Source organism: Arvicanthis niloticus, chromosome 22 (assembly GCF_011762505.2).
Source record: "Arvicanthis niloticus isolate mArvNil1 chromosome 22, mArvNil1.pat.X, whole genome shotgun sequence".
NCBI classification, from domain to species: Eukaryota; Metazoa; Chordata; class Mammalia; order Rodentia; family Muridae; genus Arvicanthis; species Arvicanthis niloticus.
In genome coordinates this window covers 7,225,160-7,238,579 of record NC_133429.1, presented here as the reverse complement: position 1 = coordinate 7,238,579, position 13,420 = coordinate 7,225,160, and the positions used below count along the sequence as shown (strand labels likewise).

The 13,420-nt window shown below is 47.7% G+C and overlaps 1 protein-coding gene and 1 pseudogene across 2 annotated transcripts in view; both read right to left on the bottom strand.

Annotated features, from left to right (window-relative positions):
- Positions 1-3,904: 3,904 nt before the first annotated feature.
- On the bottom strand, positions 3,905-6,569 carry LOC143435983 (non-selective voltage-gated ion channel VDAC1 pseudogene; annotated as a pseudogene). Its single transcript, XR_013106252.1, has 2 exons — positions 6,433-6,569; positions 3,905-5,018 (listed from the first exon to the last, which is right to left on the bottom strand). The product of XR_013106252.1 is annotated as a non-selective voltage-gated ion channel VDAC1 pseudogene (transcript).
- Positions 6,570-7,839: 1,270 nt separating this feature from the next.
- The window catches only part of Polr3b (RNA polymerase III subunit B), a 97,101-nt gene continuing 91,520 nt past the window's right edge, over positions 7,840-13,420 (bottom strand). Inside the window, exon 28 of the mRNA XM_076919779.1 lies at positions 7,840-9,313. Within this exon, the coding sequence (XP_076775894.1) occupies positions 9,184-9,313 (130 nt within the window). The 3' untranslated portion in view covers positions 7,840-9,183. The remainder of the gene's footprint in view (positions 9,314-13,420) is intronic.

Genomic DNA, 13,420 nt, shown 5'->3' with positions numbered 1-13,420 from the left:
AGTCTTCAAAATCAAAGGCGTTTTTCATTCATGTGAGAAAGGAATCAGTAAGCTGCATGAAAACTGGGGTGGGTAAAGTCCCTGGGGCCTCTGGTCCACAGCAGGAAAAGCTCAGAGCAGATTGGACACAGGGGGAGGCAAGCTTGGCCGCCCATAATTCAGAGATAGAAGGCGGCAATCTCCCCACACCCTCCGTTTCATGTTCGGCCTTTTGCTTCTGATCTGCCAGCGGTTGCCTAATTGGCGGTGACTGTTTCTGTGGACACAAGGGTCTGCTAAATGTGTAAGGCCTGCATTTTTCCAGGGGAGACTTTTTCCTTTGCACATAAGCCAAAGATTCCTTCATGCACAAATTCTTTCTCATGCAGGTCACTAGATTCCTGTGCAGGAGACGTGAATGCAGAACCCTCCACGCAGAGCTGGATATTTGCACACACAAACATTTCTATGATCTGGTCACACGCAGCAGTTAGGGGTGCTGGGTGTGCAAGGCCATACGCACATCTTGAAATTCCTACATTTATGAAAATGCCCTGTAGGCTCAGCATTAGGGAAACACTTGGAGCTGTTTGCTCCTGCCAGTCAACCCACCATTTATGTAAATTGTGGGGAGCTGAACCCTGGTCTGTATGCTTGGACAGTCATCTCCCTAGCCCCCATGTGCAGCATTTTTACACGTATTCTGGGGATCAAATTCCGGATATCTTGCTTTTTTTGACTGAGTCATCCCCACAGACCTACCTGGTAACATCTGAACAAAAATGCCATCCAGTCACTGTTTAGGATACAGTGCTGGTATCCATACACCAGGGCGTTGCCCTGAAGTGAGACACTACTGAAGAGTCCATCCAAGGGCTGGCAAATAGGTTCCGAACAGAGCCCACCTCTGATGAATCACCATAGCTGATATTTATTGAATAATTACTTTGTGGTTCCAGCAGACTGAATGGGCCGACCCCAAGTCAGTCTTATTATCATCTCTCACAGATGAGGAAGGAGACCCAGGCAAACTAATTTGGCCAAGATCATAGGAGGTAGGAGGTGGCTGAGTCGCTGCTTGTGACTACAGCATGCTCTGGTCTCCCAGCTGTTCTTCTGTCAAGCCAGGACGAAGGCAGGTTTCCTAAGGGATGGCTGTGAGTGACAGCTTTCAAGTCGACCCAAGTAAAAAACAGAAGTGTGTGTGTGTGTGTGTGTGTGTGTGTGTGTACTTAGTGTCCTTGACTTCATTTTAAGTGTGTATATACTTACTATCCTTGATTTCATGTAAAAGGTCCTATAACATCTATAGATTCTCTTGAACATATGAGAAAGCTGAGGCTTAGCTTATTAAAAGACAACTTGGGGCTCTCCCAGGGCCTCTGCCCTCATACAAGCTGGCATCAACATCCCCTATCCATTTTGGAAAGCAGCTCTGAGGTCACTGTGCTTCCCGGCCCTTGTAGGCTCACCCACCCACAAAGAGTTGAGAAAGCCGAGCCTCAAGTTCTACTGCCAAGGTAGGCCACATTTGCACTGACTTTGAGGTGGCATGGTCAGCCCCTCAAGGACAGGGATGGGACTGGAAGGAGCAGCTAGGATAGACCCAGGAACTGTAAGCTTCTGAACATTCAATAAGTCTCTGGAAGGCTGGCAGCTCAGATGGATCCTGGAAGGGAAAGTAGGGGTTGACGTCTGAAACCAGTCTCAATGGATTTTGGGTCCGTCACCTGCCTTAATTTCCCCTTACCCTTCCTCACCTCCATTAAGGTAGATGGTTGGGAGTAAACCCGACTTAGAATTTATTGAGCGTGGAATGGCAGCTGTTACACAGATTTAAAGAGGCTTCAACTTCACAACTTAAGAGTTGTGAGTGAGAAGGTGAGTTGTAGTTGTTCTGGAATTTTCTTCTGTGATACCCCAAGTCAAAAATTTGATTTCCTGAAGCCAGTCTGTTAACTGCTTCTGGAGTCTCAAATCAAATTGGTAGCTTGGTTTTGGTAACAAACAATGAACTTCTTGACTGCCACTTCCCCTACCCCCATTTAAAACTTCCTCTTCAAAGAAGTGTGACTTTGATTTCCCACTCATCTTGGCCCTGTGGTCCAGTGTAGTAAAAGTCCAACAACTTGCAGCCGACAAATGAAATACACATTTTTGTAAGACACACATGGAGTCAATCCAGAGGGAGAGAGGTGTGATTTTTACAGTTGCTTTTCTGACCATCCATTTCACAGCAGAATGGGCTGAGCCCACGTGGAGGGGCCGAGCCACACGCCTTAAGTGTTCAAGTCTTGTGTGACTCATTACTGCAAATAAAGGTGTCAGCCAAATGAGGCCTATTATGTAGCAGCACCCAATCAGGGGCTTGTTAGAAATGGTGCTGACTTCCCACATGGAAGTGTTCTGTGGGCTTCAGGAAACTGCCAGGCCTCCAGCGCTGACAAGCCAACACACTTTGATGTCAGTGGTAAAGGGCGATTCCAAGCCAGCATGCTCTCTACCTCCATCGCTGTCATTCCTCATCATGGCTGGGAAGGAGGGAGGCTTGTCCAAGTACTGCTTTGGAAAACTCCCCCTTCAAAGGAGCCTGGGCTTCCCTGTGTTGCTCTGCTGCTGCTTCCTGAACTGATGAACCTTGGGGGCCAAGTTACCCAGTGAGCTTCCTATCCATGTGGGGTCTGATTCTGGCCTGAAGAAGTTCCCTGAGCCAGAATGTCCCCACAAAGCATGTGACAGAAAGGTTGCTGTTCCCAATGAAAACAAAAGCAGATGTGTCAGCTTCTGCTTGGGGCCAGGCACATGGTCACATATAATCTTAACAAGAGCCCCAGGGTGGTACTGCTATCCCTCTGTTTGAAGATGGGAAAACTCAAGGAGCAAAGACACTTTTGGGAGCACATAACCATGAGGCTGAGCATGTCTCCTTAACAGCTTGGTTGCCTTGTGGATTTAAAAAGATATTAAAGAAGAGCATAAACCCAATGCAAAAATCATGTGACACATTTTTAAAAGAGTCTTGCTTTTTGTGCATGTTTATGTGCACATGAATGCAGTGCCCACAGAGGCCAGAAGAGGGTGCCGGGTCATTTGGAGCTGGAGTTACAGGTAGTTGTGAGGCTCCCAATGTGAGTGGTGGGAATCTGGACTGCTGAGCCTTCTCTCTGGTCCCTAGTGGGACCTTTTGTTTTGTTTTGTTTTGTTTTGTTTGTTTCAGTATTTTATTTAAGTTTTATTTTAAGTGATGTTAATTACAGCATTTGAAGGGGAGGAGCTAATTCCACACCAAATGGAAGACTCTATAATGTACCCATTAAACTGTTAGAAAACAGTGGTGAGGCTACAAGCTGAGATCCCTAGTGTTGTCAGAGTGTGACCACAATCACCAGCCCAGCTCAGAGCCAGAGAACCTGAAGCTATTTTACTCTGGTGCAATGGCAAAAAAAAAAAAAAAAAAAAAAAAAAAAAAAAAAAAAAAAAAAAAAAAAAAAAAAAAAAAAAAAAAAAGGAATTAAAAACAATAGAAGAAAGAAAGAAAACCACACCACAACACAAGGAAGAATTAAGTCCTGAATGACTGGCTTCATCATGCCCACCCTCTCCACCCCAAAGTGGCACAAAAGAAATAGCTAACCATACCCTAAAGACTTTTGGTGTAAAACAGGTAACTGATGGGCTAGAATGGAAACAGGGCATGACAGGAACAGGGTGTGAGGATCTGTTTAAAACATCCCTTCCACACAGGTGTGTACGTGCTTCCGAGAGCAGATAGGACTGGGACACCAGGGTTCGATCCTCGGCAAGTCACAATTTCATCTGGGGACTGGGTACAGATTTACAAAGGATGCACACGTTCCCACCTTCCATGTGCAGCCTGGCATCTCTAGAGGGGCTCCTCCCCAACCCACGTCTACTACAGCTAATCGGACCCTTTCTGGAATGGGGTTTCTGCTGTACCTCTGAAATGGTGAACACCTTAAAGCCGAGTCATCCTTAGCCTGGAGGTCTAGCGTGGTATTTATCCACTCTCGAATCCCCAACATACAACATTAAAAGGTAACTAAACTCTGAAGGGAGCTATGCTGCAGAATAGGTTAAAATGAAACGACTGTACAATATTCATTCGTGCTTGAAATTCCAGTCCTAAACCAAGCTTGTGGCCGCCCGTGTTGACTTTCTTGCCATCCAGCAGGGCTGACAGCGTCAGTTTGATACCCGATTTAGGGTCTGCGTGTACCCTAAGCCAATCAGGCTGGAGTTGTTCACCTTGGCTGAAAAGCAGGCATCAGGGTCGACCTGATACTTGGCTACTGTTCCAAAGCGAGTGTTACTGTTTCCTGCAGACCAGGCGAGATTGACAGTCTCCAACTTCTTGTTCACCTTCTGGTAAATGGAGCCACCAAACTCGGTCCCGTCGTTCACGTTAGTATGAAGCTGGAATTTGTCTGTCTTGTAGCCAACTGCGAAGTTGCTCTGGGTCACTCGGGACTTCGAGGTCTAAAAATCCATTTGGTCGCCAGCCTGCCAACTCTCATAGCCAAACACCAAAGCACGCTGGATTGAGGGCCCAGCAACGTCAAAGTCCACGTCACAGCCCAGGTTGATACGCTCTCTCTTGTACCCTGTCTTGATCTTAACATTTTTTTTTCCCCCAGTGTTCAGTGAGAAAGATGAGTCAAAGGTCAGCTTCAGTCCACGAGCAAGCTGGTCTTCCACAGTGACCTCAGGGCCCAGGGTGTTGTCTGTGTTCCATTTCTCTGTAAATGTTAGCCCATACTCAGTCCATCTGTACTTGGTTTCCAGACTGCCGTTCACTTTGGTAGTCTCTGTGTTGGCAGAACCTGAGCTGGTAAATTCCAATCCATTCTCGAATTTTGTTGTCAAATCAAGTTTTATTAAGCCAAAGCCGTAGCCCTTGGTGAAGACATCCCTGGCGGACTTGCCAAGATCTGCGTATGTGGAAAGCACAGCCATGTTCTTGGAGGCGGTGACGGTGACGGTGCAGGGGGCTGGAGGCTGGGAGCGCAGGCTTGTGGGACCTTAGAATAAATGGGAAGAGTTGAGGAAACTTCATCCCTGGATAGCTCCTATAAGAAAGGCAGGCACTGGCTCCCTCCCCTCTCCCAACCTGGCACCTGAAAGACCCACCATCAACTCTGACAGTTATCAGACTTCACTCCTTGTTTGGCCTTGTTTCCCCCTCAGAGTCCCTAACCCTTGAGTATGTAGGTGAGGCATCTTCCAACACCCCTGCCCTGGCCAGTGGTACACAGCCACACAAACCTTACCCCAGACACCCTGGCCACCTCCCCAGGGGCAAAAATACCTGCCTCCCTTCCTCCCCCAATAAGTTGAACCAGTTCTCCTCCGAAGCTGTTCCCCAGGTGTGTGTTCTTTGCCTATGCATGCACTGTGGACCAAGGCCCTGGCCAAGCCTCCCTCCCTCCCTCCAGCCCAGCGTACAAGGGGCTAGCTATCCCGAGGGAGGGGGAGAAGTGGACATGGAGAGGCAGCCCCTGAATATATAACTTAAGGAATTACCAAACGAACAGACAATGCACACTGCCAACAGCACCTTAGAAGCCCCTTCCACTCAGCCCAGGGATCCAGCATGACGGCTTCATGGCATAGAGCAAGTCTGCCTAATTCAAAACTGAAGAGAAACCAAAAGAGCCTGGGAACGAGGCTCCATTGCTGGTACACTTGCCTAGCATGCAACGATCCCTGGTTGGATTGTCAGCACCCATAAACCAGGCATGGGGGTGTACTGCAATCTCAGCACTGAAGAGGGGAGGGCAGGAGGATCCCAAGTCAAGATCACTCATGGCTACAGAGTCTGAGGTCTGACTGGACTGCATGAGACTTGTTCTCCCAGCACCACCAAAGGCCACAAAGAACCAATGGAATATGGGAGCTTTAGGGCCTCTCCCAGTAATTTGTGAGATGACTGATATTACATGCAGTAGTGATTCCTTTTCTTCACTGCACAGTATTCCACCATGGGAACATACTGTCACACTATTGTTAGTGGGCAGGGATTATATAAAACCAGGGGCTAGAACACTGCTGCCAGGAACATTTGGTGTACACCAACCACACACCCACAGACCCACACACATATACCTACCCACATACCACACCACACTTCCCACTGGCTACACATGTGGGAGTGGTGGAATTGCTGCTTTGGTGACTAGGCCTGGATAGGTATTTCCTACATTTCTGCCTGTGCTGCGGTGAACTATTTCAAATGCCTTGAGGGGTACTAAGGACAGGACAGTATCCTCAGCTGAGGCTGAAGCCCTGCCGGTGTGCTGTATTCTGAGAAAAGATGCTTTAAGGAACTAAAGTGACACCAGACAAGCGGAATGCTAATCCAGTGGGAACAGGTGTCCTTAAAGGGGTGTCCAAGTAGGTGCTCTGAAGGTGCACTGAAGTGATCTGAGGACTCACCAGGGGATTGGCTGACAGTATCCTGCAGACTGGGGTGGACTACAAATCTGTCATCAAGTCATCCTCCCGTGGTATTCTGCCACAGAGCAGCCTGAGCTGACCCATCCAGGGGACAGTGAAAACCCTAGGTTACTCAGCAAACTTTCTTCCTGTGTGGGATGTTGGCCTGTCCAGTTGGGTGCCTTGGCAGCAGCTGAGATAGTCTTTGCAGTCCATTGACGCTGCTGAAGCAGGCGTCAGGGTGGGTGTTGGGGTGTGACTTCCAACTTCACCCCATGTCACTCGCAATCGGTTAAGATCCTTCAGGGAAAAAGGTCATGGACCGCCTGTCGGAATTACCTGCCCTTACTATAAATAAGATCTAACTGGTAGCTTTTAAAGCAATAGACTTAGAATAACTTTTAAAAAATATACCTGCCACAGACTAGGGAACTGTGGCCTTTTTGGTGTAAGTTCTGGGGACAGAACTGGGGTACTAGGCAAGTGACTGACCACTGGGCTGCACCCCGGCTCCTACTGTGTCCTTTCACTGAAGTTCTCAGACAACAGCTATTCAAGCGTGTTTTCTGCTAGTTTCAAAACTACCCAGCTGCTCCCCTTTCTGACATCTTGGTTCGGATCCAATGGCTCCCAAGTGGTGGGCACGTGAAGAACTGTGACTTCCTCTGTCAGGCAGATGCCAACTCTCCAAATACACAGCTGCCCGGGATGGCTGAGCGTGCCCATCTACAGGAAACACAACACTCAGTGGCATCTGAATTTCTAAAAAAAAGACCACTGTCATTGAACCATGGATTAAGCCACACAGGGCTGAGGTTTTGAAACTCTTGTCATTCCCTTGTGGTAGTGTGGTGTTGGGTGGGGACCTTGCCTACTCTGCCTCAGTTTCTTTAGCTGTAACAGGGAGCTAAGCACCCTGAAAACTGCTTTGAGATCTTGAGTGTGGGTCAGTGTGCATGGGTGTTCCTGTGGTCTGACCACAGGCTGGGGCCAAGTCTTTTGGATTCTGTGTTCCACCAAGAAGATACACATTCTGCTCCTGGTACCCCCAACACAGTGTATCGTACCGAGTACTGAGCAGATGTCCTGGTGCCCGTACCTAGAACACTGCGTTGCTCCTTCAGTAACGAGATGGGCCTGGCACTGCAGGGATATCAACCCTTGATGGACTTGGTAGACTCAGGCAAGATCACCCAAGAAAAAAGTCCTTTCTGATGGCCCAACAAGCACACAGCACAAGGACACACACATTACTCAGTATAGTAATCCGGAGGGCCACTGGTAAGAAGAGTGGGGGTGGCAGATCTGGTAAGGGATGACTAACCCTGCAGGGAGGATGTGGATGCCTCCTCTGACTCTGAATACCCATGAGTCTCTGAAGATGCACTGAAGGCTGCCCACTCACAGTCACCTCTCAGGCTGACGGCCACATCTTTATTGTGAAGAAAACAAAACAGGTTGAGTCTTCAAGTGACTCACCCGGATGATCTGGGGGTGAGGAGATCTGAAAAGTCCTCTTGCTCCTCAGCCTCATCTGCACACCTGAGCCCGAGCTCTCTCCGTGTGCACCTGCCAGTATTCGAGGAACATTTCTGGTGCAGCACGAGAATGTGGCCTACATCATTCTTCGACGCTTCTGGGACTGTCTCTCTTTTCATAAGCAAGTCTCAGTATAAATACTTATCTGGTGTAGGCACAACTGTTAAGAATAAGCGGACAGAATGGACAACTAACTTCCTGTTAGGAATGGAAAGAAGGTAGATAAACAGATTCTTAAAAGGTAGGCTGCACTGATCATGGTCCATCAAGACTGAAGTCTCAGTATGTGACAGAAAGCTGTGGCCACTGGCCTTCCAGAGTCACATGTGTCACTTGCTGCCCTCTGAGAGTCAGTTTACTACTACTTCTTGCCTCAGCGAAAGTTGTGCCTACAAATCTACCCATTATTTGGATGTGTGTATGGAGGCCAGAGGGACACTGGGGTCCTACTCAGTCACTGTCCACTTTAACCCCCAACACAGGGTCTCTCACTGAACCTGAAGTGCACTGACTGGCTACAGTGTCTGGTCATAAGTGCCAGGGGTCTGCCTGTCTGCTTCCCACCCCACCCCCTCAGTACTGTACTTTTACATGGGTGCTAGGCGCCACACCCAGCCCTTACATGGGTTGCTGGGGGTGAACTCAGGTCATACATATCCAACAGGCACTTAACTGACTGAGCTGAACTTCCCAATTCAAAGGATTCTTTACCCTCTCCACATCTGATGAGAACCCATAGTTCTGTTAACCAGAAGATGTCAGAGGGAATTTTAAGGAGAAAGGTTATTCTAATAAGTACAGTTTAAAATATAATAACATAAACAAACAAACCAGATATGCTGGATCACACCCATGATTCCAGCACTAGTGGAAGACAAAGGCAGGAGGGTTAAGGTGAGTTCAAATCCAGCCTGGGCTACAGAGTGAGACTCCAACACAAACAACAAAAACGAGCAGGCGCTGGTACTCTCTCTAGTCGTGTCCATCTGTGTGTGACTTCACACAGTGCTGTGCTGTGTGGGGCCTGCATGTCCTGTGGCTGGAGGCTCCAGGTCAAGGGTGTCAAGCTAGCTTCTGGATCTCAGACAGCTGCTGCTCCTCCTCGCAGTTCTCCGTGAAGCAGACCGAGCACAGAAGTCCCCGAGAGCTCCCTGCCTCGGGCTGCACAGGCAGCCGACTGACCGGCAGTACCCTTGTGAGCACTGCACAACTTTATTCGTTGTACTTGGCCAGTTTCAACCTGGGGATGATGTTCATGGACTGCAACTCTTGGAAGAGCAGCTTGCAGGCATACGGGATCCGGAGGGAGGACACATGGCACGAAGACTTGCAGTAGTGGCACCTGAAACCCAAGTCAACATGCATCAGAGGGGTGGGAACGAAGGCCTGCACACAGAACCACTATGCTCCTCCCCCATTGCTGTCATGCACGTACTGATGGCTCAAAAATTAAAGGAACATCCGTGGATGCAAGATCAAGAATGATTCAATGCACTCCTTGTAGTTTAAAACTATGGAACTGGAGTCCATTAACTATATTTCTAGAACATTCTCTTCAGAAGGGAAAACATTTGCTTACACACTGTTTTGAAAAGAATCATTGGAAACTCAGATGTCTCACTGCTCGATGAGTTTTCTGCTGAACTTACCAACCCCCATATGTTTGGGACATCTCTGTATTATATTACTCTACAACATGACCAACAAAAACGTTTAGTATCCACCACTGAGGCACTTAAAGTCTGATGGAAAAGAAGCCCTTTGACTAGGAGCACAGTGCCCTCAGGACCGGTCTATCAGTGTTTACAGTGAGCTGCCCCTGCAGAGCCTGACGACTATATAGTACATGCAGATACACAGACGACTATATAGTACATGCAGATACACAGGTGACTATATAGTACATGCAGATACACAGACGACTATATAGTACATGCAGATACACAGGTGACTATATAGTACATGCAGATACACAGACACTCCCACTCAACCCAGGCACCAGCCTGGGGCTCCACCAAAGTGACAGCTACACACGTAACATTCTTTCCTTCTTTCCAGAGGGGCCACAAACTATTCTCAGTCCTAATCTATGGCTACAGAAGGTCCCTTGTGAGAAAGTAAATTATTTTTCCAGGGTTTACAGTAAAAAACAAGATCTCACTCAGAAAAACATCTACAACAAGGCTATTAAGGAGATCACAAAGTAGGAGTCGCCTCAAGTGCCCACTGGGCAGCTGGTTCTTATCCAAGACATTTATACAGAAGAGCATTACATAATCATTCAGCATGACAGCATAGACTCATAGCCATAGAAATGTGAGATGTTTAGGACACACAGTGGAAGAAAAAAATCCAGTCAGCTCAACAACACCCGGGTGCCCTCAGATGAATATTCATCCCTGAAACACATCAGAGCTTGAAAAGACTTCTGAAAATGCAAAAGTAAAGAAGGGACTGGAGAGACAGCTCAGTGGATGAGAGCACTGGCTGCTCTTCCAGAGGACCTGAGCTTGATTCCCAGCACCCACATGGTGGCTCACAACCATCTGTAACTCCATTTCCAGGGAATCTGACACTCTCTTCTGGCCTCCACAGGCACCAGGCATGCACATACATGCACAGACATACATGCAGGCTGAATATCCATGCACATTAAAAAGAGAAAGAAAGAAATGAGGGGTGGGAGAAGACAGAGAGAATCAAGTCTAACAAATTATCCTCTGACCTTAGGACCCTCTGGCACTTGCATGTTTATACACATATACAAAAATTACAAATCTAAAAATAAAATAATGTGTCTATTTGGGTCGATGTGGTGGCAGCCCCACAGTCCTGTAAGTTCAGCACCCGGGAGACAGGCAAGAGGATTGTAAGTTCAAGGACAACACAGGCTGCATGAGGTTTTCGGGTTTTTTGTTTTTGTTTTTTTTTAAAGGTTCATATTTGGATCTTCTTTTCTCAGAATCTTGGAAGGACGTATGATTTTAAAAGTAAGTAAAATAAGGGCAATTAGGCACAGGCCAAGAACACGGTCATTCAGCTGTGACGAGCAGTCACCCCTCGGAGTTGAAGATGCCTGTATCCCTCACTTGTAGCTTTGAGCAAAGGCTATTTCTACAGACTGCACAATGCAGCTGTTTTCTTGCTTTTGTGTGTGTATTTAATTCTAAGTTTATTTAATAGGGGCTTGCTACGGGACCTTGGTGTGTCCTTGGACCCACTACAGACAACAGGCTGGCTTCACTTGCAAAGATCTTTGAAGGAAGTGCACAGCATCACACCGTTCCCCGCTTTCAACTCTGGAGAAGGAGAGCAAGTCCAAGGCTGAGAATTTACATGGTGACGGACAGTGACCTCACGGTGATCTCAGAGACAGCTTCCTGCAGGCTCAGGTGCGAGAGCATGCGCCAGCACCCATGCCAACAACAGACACACTAATGACATAAACTTTAACGATATCAAATCTCTTAAAAGACTGCTCAAAGACTTCTTTAATGCATTACAATCAAGACATGTTTTTAATGTGACTGGGTGGGTCCGAACTGTTCAGGAATCATGCTCCTATATTATTTTAATTATGGTGGGGAAACAGACAGAACTACAGTAACTTCTTCCTGGTTTTCCTGTCCTATATATCATATGGTGACTCCAATTTCAGTTAATCTAGTTAAAATTTCCATATGTGCTGATTCATAGTCTGAATAACCCATTCATTTTCTTAATGTATTGATTCAAAACATTGCAAAGTAACACACACATACACACACACACACCAAGCCTTTTCCTCTATGTCGGAACAATCTGCAAAGGCAGAATCTAAGAACAAGTAAACTGATCTCTAGGAAGACAGTAGAGGAAGCTGTGGCCACATGTGAGGTCCATGAGCTAATTATCTTAATGGGGCTCTTTGGTAACTTCTGCCCTGGGTCCTCTGAGGAACAACAGTCTTGCTGAAAACCTCCCCATAGCAATGCCTTACTAATGTGCAAGTCACCCACGGGGCCGGCTCCAAGGTACTGAACCGCTCTAATTACCCAGCTCCATTGTGCGGCTTATTAAAGGGCGACTTCCTCCAAGTAGCTGTGCCTGCTCCCTCCCACAAGCTGGGCACACAAGGCCAGGTAATGATTGGAAAAGGACAGCATCATTATGCTGCTCGGCCAGAGAGCGGCACATGAGGAGGCAGCCAGACGACAGAATGGGTTAGGATTTTTTTCTGTTGGCAACAGGGTATAAGTAGGGCACTCAAATCAGACATATCAAGTCTGTGCGGCTATAGATAAAGACGGTCAGACGACATCACCTGACCAAGCCCTTTCAAAGGCTAGCACGCTGAACCCATCCATGACCAGGGCTGCGGTCAGGGGAGCTAGACACTAGAGGGACCAAGGCAGCAGAGGCAGAGGTTAACTGAGATGGAGCAGCTTATGCAGCCTCCTGCTCCTGGCAGGTGTACTCAAGCAGCCAGCATTGAGACAAAGGCCTGAGCCTTGTGAGCCTGGTGAGCCTGGTGAGCCTGGTTCATTGCCTCCTGTTCCTGTCAGAGGAGCGGGGTGGGGGGTGGGGCGGGGGAGACACAGGGAAGGGAAACAAGAATTCTTTTAGAATCTCGTGGTTCCTGTTTTCAATGAAATGATCCCATCCCATTCTTTCAAAGCAATTCCTTGCAAGTCCTTGTGCCTGACTGGAAGGTTTAAGCATGGGGCCGAGGCTCCAGGACCCACCCCATTATGCCATGCCCCCTTTCCTTTAGTTATACAACCCACACTATGCTCAATATGCATTTCAAAAGACAAATGGACATCCTAGGACTGACCCCCCCTCCAATCTCACTGACAGAAGAAAGGGCTCAGCTTATTCTCGTAAGAATGTGACCATCTCTGTGAACAGAAATGTGGCCACCTCTTCCGTTAGTGTCCACATTACCTTCATATGCAGGATTCATCAATTCATCTACACAGCAATCATAAAATAATCTGCTCAAAGGTTTGTCGCTGAGCTAGCAAGTATACACTGTGCTCTAAGAAGGCCCCTTACTCTTTAAAACTAAAACCACAAAACCAGGTATTCTATTATCTGGGCTCGTGTGTTTGTTAATGTATGTATGTATACGCTCAGGTGGTAAGGCTTGTGTGTTCCTTTACTTTCTAAGCTATCCCTCAGGCCCACCCCACTGCTGACTTTCCTGACGGTTGAGACCGACTGCAAAGAGGCTCTGGGGGGAGTCTGTGGGGAAAAGGTGGCCATGTGATCCTCAATCCCAGCCATGGTCACTTAGCCTCACACATTGTCCTCTCAGGTGGTCCCCTATCTAAGAAAGAGGGGTTCTGGGCAGGGCCACTGAGGGTGGCAGAGGCTACCATGGCTCTCTTCCATCCCTGGGATGTGTACCTTAGATGCTGTGAGACCTTGCCTGTGATCCATTAGTGAGGAGGAACTGGGAAGCACA